At 50.7% G+C, this 14180-nt stretch overlaps 1 protein-coding gene across 4 annotated transcripts in view; it reads right to left on the reverse strand.

The window, feature by feature from the left end:
* Positions 1–14180, reverse strand: part of GPSM1 (G protein signaling modulator 1) — an 83622-nt gene that overhangs the window by 32622 nt on the left and 36820 nt on the right. For 3 of the 4 annotated variants that reach the window (XM_075439382.1, XM_075439380.1, XM_075439381.1), the window contains exon 9: positions 13946–14072. In XM_075439382.1, the coding sequence (XP_075295497.1) occupies positions 13946–14072 (127 nt within the window). Of the gene's footprint in view, positions 1–3350; positions 3390–13945; positions 14073–14180 lie in introns of those variants that run through there. The other variant, XM_075439383.1, reaches the window with a different exon arrangement.

Here is a 14180-nt window from a genome sequence, read left to right on the forward strand (position 1 = left end):
CGAACCAGTGCCTGGGTCACACTACGACCCTGATGTCTGGAATTCAGGAGTCAGAAATCCCACTCTAAAGAACAAAAGTCAGGGGGACTGACATCGAGAAAAATCATAACAAAAATGTAGTTTGATACATACATGGATTTGTTGCTTTATCTTCATGTTTTGAATTCAAGGAATGTATTTGGGACGCAGCTTTAAGCTTTTCTCTACAGTCATGAAGGCTGGAAAAGTAAGTGAAGGAGCAAATATTTTCTAACCATCACAGGCCCAGCCTTAATGGGAGAAAAACCTTGCCCTGAATCTGACAGAGAAATCAAAAAATTTGGCAGCATTCATTACACTTATTTGAGATTTCATAAATTTTATTTTAATGTAGTGTTCTAGCAATGAGCGGGTGAAACACAGTTCAGCTCTGACTGCTGCTTTCCAAAGTCTCTTTACCTGCACATCTCCCTCCGACCCGCTTCCAGCTGCTGTTGCCTTGCTCGCTAACGCAGCCAGGATTTACAAAACAGCCCTGGGATGCCTTCACCACATCTGGGAAAACATCTGCCCTTTGACTCTCCTGCTCCCCTTCCTGAAGGTTCTGTTTAGCTGGGCGCCACGTGACATCCCACACCAGCAACACCAAGCAGGGCAGAAATGAAAGCTCTCAACTCAAGGTCCCATGACAACTTCCAAGCTTCGGGGGAAATCCTGGGGGAGGGTGAATAAACGCATACGAATTGAAACCCATCCCCATGCTGAGTCCTGAGAACGGAAACCACTGAGCTTTGTGTGGTTCCTGCAACAGCAAACTCACCAAACCTACAGATTCCCCAGTTTCCCACCACCACCTAACAGCACCGTTGCTTACGTTACAGCAGCCCCCACAGACCCTGCTCAAACCCAGGATACCACTGAGCTGCTCTGTGGATAAACTTAACGAGAGAGAAGGCACAAAATTTACAAGCTAATTCAAGACTGATTGTAGGCAGAATATGGTGATTAAACAGAAAAAGCCACAAGGTAGCAGGGAATCCTTCACTAACAAGCACACATCCAGGCTCCAGATGTGACCACAGCTGTCTCGAAACTGCAGCAACTCCAAAGACACTGCTGCTTTCAAAAGCTCAGTCTCACTCAGCTTTGTGAGGTACAAGACAAGCTCAGACCAGCTGGGACTTCGCTAAGGGTCACGCACATACATCACATCTTAGGTACCAACGACCTAAGGTGAATTACACTGCCCCTCGCTAAACTAAAGTGATTTACTTCTTGCGGCCTTAAAGACTCAAATCAAAGTATTGTTGCACATTTCTGTCTCTCTAGTTCAAAGAGCACATTAGCACCAGCTTCGTTTCAAGGTGACCACATTGCTCGGCTTTGTGTTCCGAAGGGACTGGCATCGGCGCTGGCGAATAGGTGCAGAACAGATATTGACGTGAATACATGAAGAGTAAGCAAAACATGTAAGGATAAGCCATCGTCACTTTACCAAACTCTACCCTCTTCCACACCACAAAGCCAGTTGCTCGCTTGGCAGCGGCTCAGTAACAACAGGATTTGATCCCGGAAGGTCAGCGATTGCTGCCGACACTGGCAAGGATTCAAACACGGGGCTGCCCTCCCTCTGGAGCAGGCAGAGAAAAAGAACTCTGCTGCCCTCAATAAAGCAGGCAGAACTCTTGATTTTACCATTTTTATTCCAGCCTTTGCTTATGTTTACTAAGATATTTTATCTCAGGTATCTTATTTTGCTAACATATCTTGAGCTCCTCCTGTGAGCAGGTTGGGAGAGGCTCGTGCTGTTGGACACCAGCGAAACGATATGGTTATTTGGCAGCTGAACACCTCTGTTATCACAGGCTGGATATCCACTCAGCCATGAAGGCAGCTGAAACAATCAACCCCGAGCCCTCTCCCACCATAAAACAGAGAGAGCCACACCACTCTCGGTGGGCAGGCACAACCCACCACCCTGCCAGAGAGACCCCTTCACTCCATACAGGACCCCCCTTCCATGTGCTAAATGCCGTCCAAGCTTACACTCCTCGGGGGCATCAGTGACACCAGTTTTCAGCTGGGACAACCCAGAGCTCTTAAACAAAGCTAAGGTCCTGTTCCAACTCGATGGGAGACATGAGATGCCCTGCACCCAGGTCCCATCACTCCACCATGCTCCAGCCAGCAACCTGTGGGCATCAGCACATAGAAGGTGGCTGTGCCACAGCAGGGCGGCTGCCGCTGGCCCCAGGTCTCCTCCCACGCTGCCAAACGAGCGAAGGGCTTTTGGCTGCTGCCACATCAGTCAAACGGGAGCTCAGCGAGGGGAAGGCAGCGGCGGGTTGTGCCCAGTGGCTCCCAGTTACGCCTGATGATGTTCTGGACATCGCTATGGCTGCTCACGGCTCTCAGCTTCTCTCAGAATAACCTATAGTCCTACGTACGGAGCAGCGAGGTGAGTCTAGAATAAAGGACACCTACAAACACTTAATTAGATGGTGCGTTAAGGTTTCAAAGCAATACCCAAGAGGCGAGGCCAGCATCTGGAAGTGAGCATGCATCATAGTGGCTTTTAACGGCCACTTCCAGGAAAGCCAGAAAGCAGCAAAGTGTGTCTGATTAGATAAACACACACCATTTCCAACAGTCTAAAGAGTCGTTAATTACACACCTCCGTCCTCAGGTACTTTTGTACATTTGCAACGGCATTAAACTGCTGGCCAGAAACCATTAATCTCTGATCTGAGAAAAGCTGCCTTCCCGTTTGTTAATTTAATAGATGTATTCAGCTGAGATTGCCCCAGCAATTAGGGCATGCAGAACAATTTGTCTTTTTCAGTTGTTTTGATGCTGGTGTTCCTCTGTTACCATGTGGATTTCACATTCATTTGAGATAAGAGAGGAAGAAGTCAGGAGTTACAAACTCAGCTTGCGAGCCATTCAACTCGGCCATTTTCTTCCAGAAAAAAACACCACCAGCACCGGGGCCAAACGCCGGTCTCGTGAAAGCCCACAGTTCTGCCATCCCCGCTCACCGCCAGCTGTCCCGCAGGGAAGCGGCAGCACCACGAACACGAGCAGCTAAAAGAATTCAGAAGCTACCTCTCCATCAGGGCTATTGTAAACCAGCTCGATGCAGGCAGCAATTCCCACTGTGCTCACGGGAGCTTCTCCCCTTTACTCCACAGCAGACAGGCTCAGTCACCTGCCTGTACTCATCTTCCAGGAGAGCAGAGAGATTTCCATACTCACAAGCACCCCAACGACAGGAGGAGTCCCATTAACTCTCTGCCTCCGACTAGGACATTCCCTCAGATAGCTTCAGACGTAACTTGCAGCCTCCTCCAAGTTATTTTTCCCAGAAATACCTGCAGCACCGCCTAACATTCAGCAAAAGTTCAACTCTGCCTCCTTCTCCCCAGTGCCGATCAACAGCGGCAGCAGCAGCCGTGGATGCGAAAGATTGAGCCGCTGAAACCCCGGGTCTGTTCCTCTGGAAGGTTTTTTCCTCTCTCTCCAGCATTTACTGGCGTGTTTACCAAGCCTGCTGCGGAGTAACGGAAAACCTCAGGGGCATTTCTAAATGCTCTCTCTGTCCTGAAGGTTTACTGAGGTCTCTGACAGAGCAAGTTGAAACCTTCTTGTGAACATCAGCTGAGCAACGCTACTGACTGGCTGTATTCATGCCTTGTTTTCCTGGAGCTCCTCGGATGTTGTTCTTCTCACTGCTCAGGCTCAGGGTTGTTGTTTTATTTTTAAATATTTTTTTTCAAAATCTCCCCACCCCCCCACCCCGATTTCAACACCACCATGAACCAAGGGGATTTTTTTTACTTTTTGCTTTTGCAGTTTGGTTCCTGAGGTGAGCTTAACGGTTTTCACATTCCTGTATTTTAAAACTCGATGAAGCAGTCACCTCCCACCCTGGAAGTGAGCAACGGACTCCAGAGAAGGGGAAGTTCACCGCAGCAGAGGACGGGGCGATGCTTGTGGGCTTGCCTGCATGCATACGAGACACCCCTGCTTCCCCCACCTCCCTCACATCCCCCATTTCACAACTACTCCCTATTCTTCTGTCTTTGGGACACTAACCCAATATATCCATGTCAGATACCTGCCTAGACCCATCTTTTTTCCCTGTCTGACATCCCGACCCTGCAGAGATGGGCACAGCCCCTCTGCACATCCTCGTGCTACTTGTGGTGACGTGGATGCCACAACCTTTATCTACAAGCTCTTCTGCACAGCCAAAGTGTGGCAGTGCCTGCTCCCTGCTTTCCTCGGGCTTTTTAAGCTGATCAGCATAGAGCTACACTGGGCCCTGCACATCTGGTGGAGAGGCTAAACAAGAGAGCTGGCATGGCGCAGGCAGCAAGCACAGCAGCTTCCCCCCCATTCTTCTCCTGTCCCCTTGGTGTCTGTCACCAGCTCCGCGCTGCCAGGAAGGGCAGGATCAGCGTGGCCCCCACAGGCAGGCCCTCCAACAGGCAAAGCCTCAGTTTTCAGGGTGCAATTGGAGGAGAAATGCTCACGTAGCAAAAATTCTCCAGCAGTACCTTGCTACAAAGTGAGATGTAGCCACAGAAAACACAAGGAAGTGTTTTATTGTAGGATGGTGGTGGGATCATCCCATGTAAATCTGGGTAGGCAGCGTGAGCAGAGTTTTGTTCCCCTATGGACAGTCTCCATAACCAACTGGAGCTCCTGAGATTTCAGAGTTGACAAGATCAAGCAGAACACGCGTAGCAGCAACTCAGGGAGCTCTGCCAGGAGCTCTCATCAAGCTGACATGTGCTTTGGTAACTCCTAGGCTCCCCCCCATCTCCAGCAGCTTGGAGAGCTGCCTACTCCATCCTGGTTTGAGACAAAGCAACCCCCCCCGACGCAGATCGAGCGACAGTTCTATTTGCAGGCCAGGAACACGCTGTATCCCTCTGGGGTGGCTGTACCAGAGGAAGCAGAATTAAACCTGACAGTGGACTCCACAAAAGACCAACAGCGAAAGGTTGTACGGCCAACATCATCCCCTCTCTGCCTCCAGCGCTCCCAGCTGAGCAGCACGCACAGCTCAGTGGCAGCGGCCACCCCATGGAGCACAAGCTTTGCATCCCAAAGAACATGACAAATCTTGGCATCAGCACATGCTGTATTTTCACAAAAAGGTCATTTCTCTCTGTACCTGTATTAACTGAGATACCAGATTGTCTTCTGGGTGAGTTTTTCCAGCCCAGGACAGTGCCTCCCCACGCTTCAGAACCTTGATTTTGGCAGACAACTCTAAATATTGTTCAATATGATTAAATTAGACCAGCCAGCCAGTTGTTTGGAGTGGAAGACTGGTCCGTAAACCCTACCAAGCTCAGCAGTGACCATGGAGTTACTGTCCAGCGATCCAAATGCTCACAGAGCACCTCAAATCATACGCTACTGCTATCTAATAAGGAAAGTTCTGTTAAGCTACTGCTCCATTACAGCAAGCTCCTCAAAGAGCAAATGGGGGAGGGGAAGGAAAGAAAAAGAAAAAGCAAGCACAGCAGCAAGTAAAGAAAGGAGAAAAAAAAAAAAAAAGCAGCCTCCAGTAGGACAAGCATCTCATTTAAGGTTTTAATTAGTCTTCAAACACATAATGGGTTCTGGCACTATAAATCCACTTGACCTCTATTATTGCCAGCACTTGCAAGATAAATGCTGGCATTTGTTTTCCCAGTTGTTACTGAGATAGAACAATACTTTTCTCTAAAGAGTGAAAGCAAATAGTATCAGTTATTTATGACGACCGCACCACAAAATGCTGGCACCAAGCTGCTGTGTGCCGGTCCATGGGAAGGACACTCTGCTTACCCCCCAGTCCTTCAGATAGGAAAGGACCAGGGCAATCCTGACAGCTCTGGCCCCTTCTGGGTCTGAGGACACGGCTAGATGGGCAAAACGACTTTTTTCTCCCTATCAGTTATTTGAGGGCTTTTCTGGCTGCACACTCTAGACAAAAGCCAAGGGCAGGTATGGCTTACAACAGAAAGGACAGTACACATGAAAATAATAAAGTCAGCCCATAGCCAAGGGCCAGGAAAAACTATGGGGAGTTGTTTTCAATGCAGTGTCACATCAGACTTCCTCAGGAATGCTTTGGTCCCATGCAAGGCCCTCCATCCTCAGCTCTCCATTGTCAGAACTGGGAGCCAAAAGGACAGGAATGAAACCTCTTCTGCTGGGAAGATCGGGCTCCAGCGTGTTTGCTCTGACATGCTGTATTCATTGGCACACAGACAGTACACAGCTGAGCAAATATCAACCTTCCAGACAGATCCTGAGCACTACAAAAATCTTCTCCAGAATAACAATTTTGCAGTTTTTTTTTTCTCCGTGGAAAAACTGTTCCTTTAAAAACAGGTATACACAATAAGCTAATAAAGAGAAGTTACTCTTGAATCAAGCTGCTCGTCTGCCTGATTTGGCAGAAGATGCTTTGCATATGTGTCACCCGAGTTTCGCATCCTCCAGAATCCAGTCTGACAGCTGAACAACTGGCTGAAAATAACAGTAATACTGCACATCTACACGACACCCAGGAGCCCCTTGACATTTGGCTGACTGCATCAGGGTGAGCAGCTAGCACAGAGCCTTCCCAGACAGGGAGAGGGAACAAGGAGACACTATGGACCACATGCAAGAAGAGCCTTCACATTCACATGGAGGAGGCAAGACTTCGAGCAAAAGTCCTCCTTGGAGATAGAGATGGCCCAAAGGAGCTACTTTCCCCCAGGTGGGAGCAAAACCAACGTAGCTCAGGAAAGCTGCAATCTTTGAGTGCGAGGCATTCTTACACCTTGTAGCCTCACAACCAACTGCCATGATGTTGGGCACATCTCTGATTTCAATTTTCCCCCACAGGTGCCATAGGCATTAGTTTTTCTCTAAATAAGCAAGGCTGGAATAAGGCTTATTTGCAAATAAAGTGCTGCAATTCAGGTCAAAGAACGAAGTATTTTGGCGTGTATCTGCAGGATCTAGAAAATGCAGAGCACCCAATCATGCAACACCTAACAGATAGTCAACTACAAGCCTTGGAGCTTGTGGGAAACTTGGAGCCATGTTAGAGGCAGCCTCCTATGACCACAACCTCCCCGAGGCAATGGTCTGTTTAACAGACTAACAGTTGTGGGGACAGGAGGATTTTCTGGGAGATAAGCTGAACTGGGTGGAGCAGGCTGGGAGGAGGCATGTAACCTCGGGGCTAATTCAAGAACAGTGTGCAAGGCTTGGCAGGAACACCTAGCTTTCTTCTAAGAGCAGGGTTTTCTCTGCCAGTACATAGCAGAGCCTCATGACCTCCGATCTGCCATTATCAGCTTGTGTTGAACAAGCAGAGATCAAAAAGAAACTGAGTTTGAGCTAGAAAGTGACACACAGTAATTAACACAGGCAACATCTCCAGCAGCTAGACAAGCCCAATTACGGCAGCTGCGTCCTACAGACTGACTCAAGGAGGGCAAGGGAAAGAGCAACCCACTTCAGAGCCTTGCAGCCATCAAACACTCACAGTAAAATCCTCTAAACACAGGGGCAATGTGCTTCATCCCTCCTGGATGCTGCTCTGAATCCGTCACCAGCTTGCAGCAGCCTGGCACTTCTCAGCTACTGGGACATGGCTGGCCACACTGGACTGAATTCACGAGCTTTGTCTCTACAAGCTGCCAGGTCTCTTTGCTAAGCAAAGGTCTGTTGTCTGAGTGCTTGTCCCTGCCAGGCTAGGGGCCAGCCCTGCTGCCCAGTGAAGGAGTATGGTTCCTGAGGTCAGTCAAGAGATGATGGTGACTCATGCTGAGGGTCTGGCCTTGCCCTGCTCAGTGAAGTGTCAAAGCAGACCACAGTCATCCATACAAAAATCTTTAAGAGATAAAAAGTAATTCCAGCTTGGTGAGAAAGAGAACTTTCTTCTTCTCAGTCCCTTTCTTGCTCTGTGCTGCAAGAAAAAACAGTAAGCAGAGGCATCTGGTTCCTAACGGTAATATTGTACTGTTCAACAGAAGACGGTCGTAACCACGGGCGTTTCCTGCACGTTGGCTACCAAAGGAAACTGTCTGTGGAAAGTGGATTTGGGAACCAGACAGCACACACCAGAGCTGAGACGGCTGCAGGAGCCTGGAGCAGCAGCCAAAGGGAACTTCAGGCTTCCCACCTTGAGGCAGGAGTTTGCATAAGGAACTGACAATTTCCAGACAGCTCTCCCCACAACAAGGGCTCCCTTGATGTAACGGATGGCCTTGCCAAAAGCCACGTTGTACCTTCTCTGCCCCAGGCTTCAAGAACTGGCTTCTTCCTCATCCTCTGTCCCAGCACTTGCAGTCTCCCCTGGCATCAAGATAAACAAGCACCTGAGTTTCATTAGCTCAGTATCTTCTCCGGTCCCGGAGCATTTCCTCTGCTGTGAGCTGAGGAGCCTTGCTGCACTTTACATTGACGCTGGGAAGGACACTCACAGAGAAAGATGAGAGAAGAACATTAAATATTTCTTGATGCTTTGAGAAGAATATTTTAAAACCTCACAAAGCCAATACTGGGGCAGTCTGAACTGAGTGCTAAATTACTCGGTTTAAATCCAAATGACTCAGAGGTTCATCCCCCCATCAGTGCTGCTGGAATGATGTAACAGCTGTAACAACAGAGGTTACTCAGATCTGGAAAAGACTCATTACAAAGATAATGAAGAGGCATCCTTTAGAAGTCCTAAATCTTCACCCAAGCATCCCCCCATGCAAGCAGCCCTGCTGTCCTTCCTGCCCAGCTCCCTTCAGCATCACAGCAAGGACCACCACAGACTCGGGTCTTTTGGGACACCTGCCTGCAGGTGCCTTACTGGGAGGCACGTGGGAACATTTGTGCTAGCAGTCCTCCCAGCTCAGAAGCTAAGGCCCCACTGAGCGCCCAGTAGAGCACAATAAAGCAATCGGACCACCTTGCATTCTACCTCCCGCTTGGCCAAAAGCTACTCTGCTTCAGTCAACTGCCTCATCCATCAAAACCCTGCACAAGCAGGTACAATTAACCAGCACGGCCTCGGGCTTTCATTTTCAGGATGAAAAAAGGCTGAGCTGCAGCCCATCAGCTCTTGGGAAAAAGTAAATATAGCTGAGGCTACTTAATATTAAGCAATTTCAATTGCTATGCTTACTCAGTCTGACTGGTAAGAACAGGGCAGGTTCCGTGCTGGAGCCACTAGCGATGTGACCCCTGTACTCGTCTGCTGAGTGGAAGGCGAATGCTACCTAGACACTGAAATCAGAGTCTCAGTGAGCAGGGCTGTCCCACTGTCGGAAGGACATTGGTCTCGGAGGGCCACAGCTCTTGGCTTTCACCCAGAACAGTCCTTCGTAGAAGGGTTGAGCAAACCTCGCAAGAGGAACGTTCCTGTCCCTGGGCAGCATCCCAGCCCGAGACACCAGCTGGCAAGGGTTAGCAGCACTGCCTCCTTCCTGCTTTGTGTCAACAGAGGGCTGGTCAATCTGGCATATTTCAGCAGCCCTAAACGCTTCTTAGCTTCTTCAAAGATATTTAAAGCAAGCAAACAAACAAAAACAAACAGGCTGGGAAACATAAAAGCAAATTTCCTCTATCCCTGTCTGATTGATCCAAGGGTTCAAAGATTCCTGTGAAGAAGGCAAGCTCAAAACTGCATTGAGGACACCAAGACCCACATTCAAAGCCACACAGAGCTCATTACTGCTCAGGAAGAAGACGGGTTTCATGCTCACCCAGGCTCAGCTGCCCACTTCACCACCTGAGCTGAAGCACGGCTGCCTGTCCCGCAGGGATGAGCAGTGCTCCAGCTCCTGAACACCAGACAAGCAGACTCGCCTTGCGCCTACCCTTCTCCTGCAGAAGATGTGCAGAGAGCAGGGGGGGTCAGGCTCACGACCGAGTCCTCTCCTGCCCTCAGAGCTCACTGAGCATGGCTGGGCAGCGGTGTCTGCATACTGCAAACAGCACAGAAACCACGCCAGGAACCAGATTACACCGCTCTGAAAGCGTCTGCATGCCAATGCCTTCTGGAACACCTGCATCCCTCCCCACCTACCCCCACCTACCAGGAGAGGTGTTGCTCAGTGTCTCTGGACAGTACTGAGGCTGACAGGCTGATGATGAAAGAAAAGCAGCCCAGAGTCAGTTTTCACTTCGGAGAAGCACAGAGGCTTGGCCAGGGCTGCTCTCTGCCTTCTGGGTGGCACCTCCACCCCTTCGGTGGTGGGTGAGCCCCTCTCTGGGCTCCCCTCCCAGCTGGCAGGCGGCCCCAGCCGGTGCCAGCATCCAGAGGGGAGAGCTGGCAAGGCAGCACTCTGTTCAGCGTACACCAGAGACCCCAGTTACCCCCCCAGGGACAGCCCAGGCTCAGTCTGGGACGGGTTCAGCTCAGTGCTCCTGTTTCAGAGCTACCCACCGAGCACCAGGCGCAGCCGACCCCTTGCTGAGCAGATGCTGAAGCCTCGGCCCAAACGGACGGATCTCGGCAAGGGCAGCCAGCGAGGGTGGCACGGGCAGCACACCCACCCCACAGGCAGCAGCGGTGCTGGGGGCAGAGCTGGCTGTTTGTATGTGGGACATCTCCCAGCAGCAGGCAGCGCTGCTGCTTGTTCATGGGTGCCTTCATCCCTACAAACCAGCTCTCTTAGAGGCACAGCAAGTTCCCTTACTTCTCCCAAAAGACAAACGCCTACCAGTACTCAATTCTTAACCTGCAGTGTGTGAAAGAGGGCAAGACCAGTTTTCAGGGCCACATTTTTGCATATCTGGAGAAACAGACACAACCTCTGTTTATTTGCTTCATGTTTTAGCTACTCTCCAGCTTCTTTTGGTTTGTTGCTTTAAGCTTTCCATGTTTGCATTTCTTGACAAGGTCGTTGCTTTCACAAGACTTTTGCAGCGCTGCCCCACTTCCCTGGCCTCCAGCTTTGTCTTCTGACGTCCAATTGCTCTCAGAATATTAATTCAAATCACAAAGAGCTCAGCAAGAGGAGCCAAAACAACAGGGAAAAACATCCGTCACTGCTTCCTCCCCCAGGCCGGCGGCGGAGGGCAGTGCCCAAGACTTAGAAGCAAAAGTAACCTGTGAAGGACACCACAGTCTGATGGTCTGGCTCAGGTTTTTCCAGAACTCAAGTTTGCTATGAAACTTTAACTTCATCAGGAAGGTAGAATAATGTGTTTTATAAGATGCTTGCCTTATCAGACGATTTTAGCATCCTTATGAATATGCAGACATTTTATAACCTTAAGCAGGGAAAATAATCTGAAGGGAAAAAGATTTGAAAGCTCTCCTCACCACAAGATTTGCTGGCATCAAAAGGCACGGCTGGTTCAGAAGTCAACTTGACTCTCAACTCTCTCACCTGCTTCCTATTAGAGAAACAGATGTTCCTCTTGCTGTAAATTGCTGCTATTAATAATATAAATAATTATCCTTTTCTAATCATTTAATAGGTGCACAGGAGGGTACCAAAGTTCCTGGCAGTCATTAAATACATCTCCCCTCTTCTCAAGGGCTTAAAGACACGTTGGTGGCCTCTCTTATCCTCCACTGAAGTTCAGAATAAAAGAGCTGAAGCCGGAATGAAAACTAAGGAGAAATCAAGGGACCCAGGCTCCTCTCCACAGGCTGCCCTGCAGATCCATCCTCTCTCCAAATCGCCACGTGACAGGGACAGCACCTCAGATGCGTGCGTCGGAGCCCACACGTGGTGAAGCACCGCAACCCTCACACTCCCTTCCTCACGCAAGGTGCTGCTGCACAGCCCAGGCTGATTTTTACCTCCCCAGCAGGTTCCCAGGACCCTCCCTCCCTGCACTGCCTCAGTCATTTGCTGTTTTTCCTCCAGAGAACATTTTGTCCTCCTGCTGACAACAGCCCCAGCCTTGGGAACGTGAGCAATGACACCATGGATTAACGAGGTCACCGCAACCTCCAGCAAGCACTGCCCCTGATGACGGCTGCTCAGCCCCTCTTCCCACCCTCCAGCGATCTCATGCACAGACCAGCATGGCTCTGGCTCCATCAGATGAGAGAAAAATCATTACTGGCCCCAGATGTTGAGACAGCTCAGGCACATCTGGGTCACTGGAGGGTAGCGAACGGCCCGTGGGCCTCACGCTGGCTCTGCCTTTCCCTGCCTCACCTTCAGAGTTAAGCCCAGCCACCGACCAGGCTTGGCACGTGCCTTAAGCAAAAATCCCAACCCTCCAGCGCCGCGCGCTCTCCAGGTCTCGTGCTGCGAGTCGCGGTCGGTGGGGCTGTGTCACCGCCCGTGTAGGGGACACTGCCACACACCAGCCTCGGCTTTCCCCACGAGGGGCTCTGCTCGGACCGAGACCCTCCCTGGCCCCCAAGTCACGCTGTCCTGCCTGCAGTGGGACACCAGACCAGTCCGTAGCACGCTGCATTCAAGGTCGGATTCAATGGGGAGTTTGTTACGAGAGCAGAGACCCTCCTTGCTTTATTTTTCTAATTATTTCCAGCTAAGAAAAGGCCGTGCGCTCCTGGCTATCCAATACAGTCAGAGCTGCAGAGCCCCTCTCCCAGATAAATCGGGCCTGACCCCTTCCACTGCAGCTCTCCTACGCAGCAGGCTCTCGCCTCCAGTCAAACACGTGTCTCGGCGTGCAGTGCTCTCATGCCCACGTGGTCCTTGGTGCTGCCCGCCTGCACCCCTCCATTCCCCAGCCCAAGGGACCTGGCACCCCATCAGCTCCTTTCAGCACACTTCACTCTGTCCCAGGAGCAGCGGCAACATCAAGGCTAATTCCCTGTTCCCCTTTCAGAGCAAAGTAATTTGCCAAAAGTAAGCCCCTAACGAGGTGCCAGGGATGAACAGCAGGCCCTAGCTAATAAGTCTCCCAGCAGTTATAAAGATGGACCTGACGTGCCAAAGGAGGCTGGGGCAGCCGCTGTGGTCCACACGGCCTTTGAGGAAACAGCTCAGCTCCAGTGCGGCTCCCGATGGGGCACAGCAGGGCATGCTGGCTCCCTTGCCCACAGTTCAGCTTCTCAGGAAAAGATTTAGCACTGACGTAGCAGGCTACACCTCCAAGATCAATACAGAGAGCAAAAACACACAGCCAGCCTTTCTCCCTCCCAGGACATCGTGCCTCAACCCGAGCATCATCTTCTCTATGCCAGTTCTGCCAACAGGAAAGAGAACACACAGCCCGAGAAAACCTGTTTGCGCTAACAAGGTCATATTTAATCAGTCAGCACCTCCTGGGATGCAGTCTCATCTGAGTGAATTAATAAGTCTGTCCAGAGCGACAGAGCAGCCAGCTGGAAGTGCCCCATGCCAGGCACCCACAAATGTCTGCCGTGGGCCGTTCCGGGACAGGCAGTCGGTCCCCGAGCTGGGGACACACGTCAGGCTGGCAGCGCGCTGCGGCGAGGACTCAGCTGTGCTCTCCTGCTCCCTGGGGAGCCAAATCTCTGTTTCCAAGCTGGGCATCACTGCAAGTGTTCCAGGGGCGAGACGGCACCCAGCGTGCTGATGCTCACAACCTGCCTTCAGCCCATGCTGCAGGCTTGTTCCTTGGCTGCTAATCAGAGTAAGAACAGGCAAAAATCCCTGTCAGTCACCTTTTGAAAGCTTGCTCTATCAGTCAAATCAGTTAAGAGGGCCCTGCAGAGCTTTAAAAGAGACAAAAGCTGATTTGCTGCTTGGCATGTGGAATTTCATTCCCAATGCAGATTAATTCCGTTAACTCATTCTGTGCCTTTTTTGGGGCAGATCTTTCCCTGCCCTTGCAGCTTATGGAAAGCACAGGGCAAACATGCCGCCTTCTCCTTTGTGGTAAGGGCACTCGATAGTCTCGTCTTACTCTGGCATTCACCTTTTCTCCCACGTTGCTCACTTGCAAACACCTCCCCATGTACCACACCACATCTTTCATGTGACCTTTCAATACCATCAAAAGCCCAGAAACTCACCTTGTGCTTCATAGCCAGAATAGTGCTGAGCTGTACCCACGTCCTCATCCCCGGGGCCCAAGCCAAGGGCCGACCTGAGCTGGGCCATGTTGACCTGTGCTGTCAGCTCACCACTCCGGTCCCCGATCTACAGGGTGAAAACCAACAGGGCAGCTGGTTAAAAGGCAACAGGCTCCAAGCAAACAGCCCCTAGCAAAGGGTTTGCCAGTCCCATGTCAAAGCAAACACACAGCCA

The sequence above is a fragment of the Opisthocomus hoazin genome, chromosome 19, assembly GCF_030867145.1.
Source record: "Opisthocomus hoazin isolate bOpiHoa1 chromosome 19, bOpiHoa1.hap1, whole genome shotgun sequence".
Classification (NCBI taxonomy): domain Eukaryota; kingdom Metazoa; phylum Chordata; class Aves; order Opisthocomiformes; family Opisthocomidae; genus Opisthocomus; species Opisthocomus hoazin.